This window comes from Molothrus ater, chromosome 34, assembly GCF_012460135.2.
Source record: "Molothrus ater isolate BHLD 08-10-18 breed brown headed cowbird chromosome 34, BPBGC_Mater_1.1, whole genome shotgun sequence".
Lineage (NCBI taxonomy): Eukaryota > Metazoa > Chordata > Aves > Passeriformes > Icteridae > Molothrus > Molothrus ater.
The window spans coordinates 395,638-400,215 of record NC_071661.1 but is presented as its reverse complement, the minus strand read 5'-3'; the positions used below and the strand labels follow the sequence as shown (position 1 = coordinate 400,215).

At 54.8% G+C, this 4,578-nt stretch overlaps 1 protein-coding gene across 1 annotated transcript; it reads left to right on the top strand.

Moving 5' to 3' along the window:
• Nucleotides 1-255: 255 nt before the first annotated feature.
• On the top strand, nt 256-1,023 carry LOC129047052 (olfactory receptor 14J1-like; the record flags this gene model as incomplete). The annotated part of the gene is made up of 2 exons (XM_054518110.1): nt 256-717; nt 1,015-1,023. Coding segments are annotated over 2 exons (471 nt in total), but the record flags the coding sequence as incomplete, so codon positions are not given.
• Nucleotides 1,024-4,578: the final 3,555 nt, after the last annotated feature.

The following is a 4,578-nucleotide window of genomic DNA, read 5'->3' as shown; positions in this document are numbered from 1 at the left end:
ATCATCAGCGCCGTAGCCTGCGGCCACCACCTGCACACGCCCATGTTCTTCTTCCTGCTCAACCTGGCCCTCGCTGACCTGGGCTCCATCTGCACCACTGTCCCCAAAGCCATGCACAATTCTCTCTGGGACACCAGCAACATCTCCTACACTGGATGTGCTACTCAGGTTTTTTTTCTGATCTTCTTCATAGGAGCAGAGTATTTTCTCCTCACTACTATGTGCTACGACCGCTACATGTCCATCTGCAAACCCCTGCACTACGGGACCCTCCTGGGCAGCAGAGCTTGTGCCCACATGGCAGCAGCTGCCTGGGCCTGTGCCTTTCTCAATGCTCTCATGCTCACAGCCAATACATTTTCCCTGCCCCTGTGCCATGGCAATGCCCTGGGCCAGTTCTTCTGTGAAATCCCACAGATTGTGAAACTCTCCTGCTCACACTCCAACCTCAGGGAAGTTGGGCTCATTGCTGTTAGTGTGTGTTTAGCATTTGGCTGTTTTGTGTTCATTGTTTTCTCCTATGTGCAGATCTTCAGGGTTGTGCTGAGGATCCCCTCTGAGCTGGGACGTCACAAAGCCTTTTCCACCTGCCTCCCTCACCTGGCTGTGGTCTCTCTGTTCCTCAGCACTGGTGTATTTTCCAACCTGAAGCCCCCCTCCATGTCCTCCCCATCCCTGGATCTGTCAGTGTCAGTTCTTTACTCAGTGGTGCCTCCAGCCCTGAACCCCCTCATCTACAGCCTGAGGAACCAGGAGCTCAAGGCTGCAGTGTGGAGACTGATGACTGGATGCTTTCAGAAACATTAAACTGCTGGTCAATTTCTGCAAATCACTTGTAATAAAAGTCATCTTAGATAGTACATGTTGGTTTAATTTTGGAAGTTCTTTCTCTTTTTATTTTAGGTTTTCAATCTTTTCCACAAATAAATCTCATTTATTGTACCATTTCTCATTTTGTTTCCCTCCACCTACCCTGTGGCCACAGACTGTGTCAATGAGGGGTTGTGCTCTCAGTGGCTTTAAATGAACTAACGGATGTCCCAGAAGAGTTTTCTGCAGAGATGCCCTTTTGTTGCCTTCTCTGGAGCTGCAGCAGCAATGTCTGTGTGCAGAGCTGGGGCAGATCAGTGCTGGCCCAGCAGCTGTGCCCACCAGCAGCAGCAGCAGCAGCAGCACTTGGTGTTGCCAGTGCTGCTGCCGTGGCCCTGCCCCGCTGCCCTGATAGCCCTGGTGTTGCTGCAGGGCCTGAGTGCTCTCGGGGCCGGGCACAGCCCTGGGGGTGGCAGTGCCGGGGCTGCAGCAGGGACAGGCCATGGGCACTGCTGGGGCAGCGCTGACGCCTCAGGCCAGGCCCTGGGGGCTCCAGGCTCCTTGCCCAGGCTCTCTCAAGAACACGGCCAGGCCAATGCTCAGCACAGAAACCCCCGTCAGCAGCCCCAGGCTGGCCGTGGGCAGGCTCGGGGCAAACAGCATGGCTGGGGCTCTGCAAGGGCCCTGGGCCAGACGGGAAGGAGCAGCAGAGCAGGGGCTGATCCATGCCCAGTGCGCTGCACAGCCCAGGGCAGCGTCCCAGAGTGTCCTCATGCAGCTGCCAACAACATCCCCCCTCTGCAGCCCTGGCCTCTCCCCCAGCTCACACAGGTGCCCCATACTTGCAGGCACAGACACGGCAGCACTGCCTCAGCAGCCCCTGTTTGCATTGCACACAGCAGGGGCAGCATCCCCATGCTGTTGCTGTGGGGACATGAACCTGAGGGAGCACAAATGCCATCAGCCCCTGGGGCCAGCAAGGGCTGGGGGACACCAGGGAAACCACTCAGCTTTGTCCTGGCCTCTGCACTCAGCCAGAGAGTTTGTTCCCATCAGCTGGGAGTTTCCTGTGCCTCTGCAGACGCTGTTGCTCAGAGCCAGGGCTGCCTGGCAGCCACCCCCAAACTGCCCTGAGCATTTCCTTGGCTTCACCTTTGCTTTCTTTACTCTTCATGGTAGAATTTTCTTCCTCTTGCCCATCCTTATTCCCTCCCCTGCAAACAGCCCATCCCTGTTGGCCCTTTCCTCTCTGGCCCCACTCCCCATTGCACTTCCTGACTCGGCCCCATGGGAACGTCCCTTGGGCAGCAGGATCATCCTACAAGTGCTGCAGGAATTGTCTGCAGGCTCCTGCAGTGCCTGCTGCTGCTCCCTTGCCAGAGGCACCCCAGGCCAGGGGGGCACATCTGGGCTGCTGTGTCTGCCTCTGGGGCTCCCTGTTCTGGGCAGTGAGGAGGAGCTGCAGAGGCTCTGCAGGCCTGACAGGATGGGCTTTGGGGCTGGCAGGAGAAGCTGAGGGACCTGGGCTGCTGGAGCTGCTGAAGAGGAGGCCCGGGGCTCATCCTGCAACTGCTCCAAGGGTGGTTTCAGAGAATCACAGAATCAACAAGGCTGGAAAAGACCTTGGAGATCATCAAGTCCAACCTGTGCCCTGACATCACCTTGTCTGCCCTGAGCCTCCTCTTCTCCAGGATAAACAACCCCAGCTCCCTCAGCTGCTCCTCACAGGACTTGTGTTCCAGACCCCTCCCCAGCCTTGTTGCCCTTCTCTGGACACGCTCCAGCCCCTCCATGTCCTTCCTAAATTGGGGGGCCCAGAACTGGACACAGCACTCGAGGTGCTGCTCAACCAGTGCTGAGCACAGGGGAAGAATCCCTGCCCTGCCCCTGCTGGCCACACCATTCCTGATCCAGGCCTGGAGCCATTGGCCTTCTTGGACACCTGGGCACACTGCTGCCTCATGTCCAGCCTGCTGTCCATCAGTCCCTGCAGCTCCCTTTCTGCCTGGCTGCTCTCCAGCCACTCTGTCCCCAGCCTGTAGTGCTGCAGGGGTTGTTGTGGCCAAAGTGCAGGACCCAGCACTGGGACTTGTTAAACCTCACCTTGTTGGATTTGGGCCCTGGGTCCAGCCTGTCCATGGCCCTGTGCAGAGCCCTCCTACCCTCCAGCAGATCCACACTCACACCCAGCTTGGTGTCATCTGCAAATTTGTTCATGATGGACTCAATCCCCTCATCCAGATCATCAGTGCAGATACTGAAATCCATGCTGGCTGGCTCTGATCCCTGGGCCATCCTGTGGGTGCCCTGTGATGGCACTCAAGGTGATCTGTTCCATAACCTTGCCGGCACCCAGGTCAGGCTGACAGGCCTGGAGTTCCCCAGCTCCTCCTTCCAGCCCTTCCTAGGGATGGGCTCACCCTGGCACCTCCAGTGCTCTGGGCCCTCCCTGCTGAGCCAGGACTGATGGTAAATGATGGAGAGCAGCTTGGGGAGCTCATCCACAGCTCCCTCATCCCCCTGGGATGGATCCCATCTGATCCCAGAGACACCTGTGAGCATCTGAGTGGCTCAGCAGGTCAGCAGCTGCTTCCTCCTGGATTCCAGGGGGCTGTTCTGCTCCCTGTGCCCATCTACCAGCTCAGGAGAACACTTGTCCTGAGGACAGCCTGTCCTAATATTGAAAATTGAGAGAAACAAGGTGTTAAGTAGCTCAGCCTTTTCCTTATTTTTAGTTACTATATTCTCTACTGCATCCAATGAAGAGTAGAGGTTCTCCTTCTCCCTCCTTTTGCTATAATTTTTTTTTAAAACATTTTTTAACATTTTTATTTTTTTACATAACCTGATAGGTTAAGTTCTGATTGAGTTTTCAAGTATCAACTTTTCTTTCTGCATAACCTAATGACATCCTTAAACACTTCCTGAGTTTTCAGTCCATTTTCCCCTTTTCCCACAAAAGCTCCACTGGCAGCCAGGACAGTCATTTTTCTCTCTAGCACATCTTTTGCCACACTGAGACAGGCTGCTCCTTCCCCCTTAAGATTACTTTCTTGAAACGTGTTCATCCTTCCTGGACTCCATTTGTTTTAAGGGCTGTTTCCCTTGAAATAAATCAGTACCTGATTTGGTATTCCCAAATCTGCATCGTGAACAGGCCAAAGTCTGCCCTTCCTAATTCCTGTGTAGAAGTTTTGTTACTGCCTCTCTTTCTTACCCAGAATATTGAAAACTTGAAAACCCCAATATTCCAGTGGGCCTGGCTGAGCTGGCAGGACCCTGAGGCTGCTGAACTTCCAGTTCCCCTTCTCACACAATGGGCCTTGTGTGGTTTCCATAGGGCTGGGGATGTGGAGAACAAGCTCCAGGTGTCAGCTCACCTGGTGTAGGCAATTGATCATCTGGTAGCATGAGGTCACAGAGTGGGCTATGACATCACAGAGTGGGGGATGTGAGGTCATTGATCAGCTATGACATCATAGACTGCCTCTATGACATCACAGAGGCAGCTGTGACATCACAGGGCAGATGTCTGACATCATCGAGCAGACTATGACATCACAGAGTTGGCTGTGACATCAGAGACCAGCTGTGTGACATTAGAGAAGGAGCTGTGACCTCACAGAGCAGGCTGTGACATCCCAGAGGGGCTGTGTGCCATCCCAGCAGGGCTGTGTCAGGTCACTGGGTTGGTCACTCCGCCCCAGCTCCCCCTCACAGTTTCTCCCAACAAGTCCAATGCTGTCCATGCCCAGCGGGGTCCCTGTC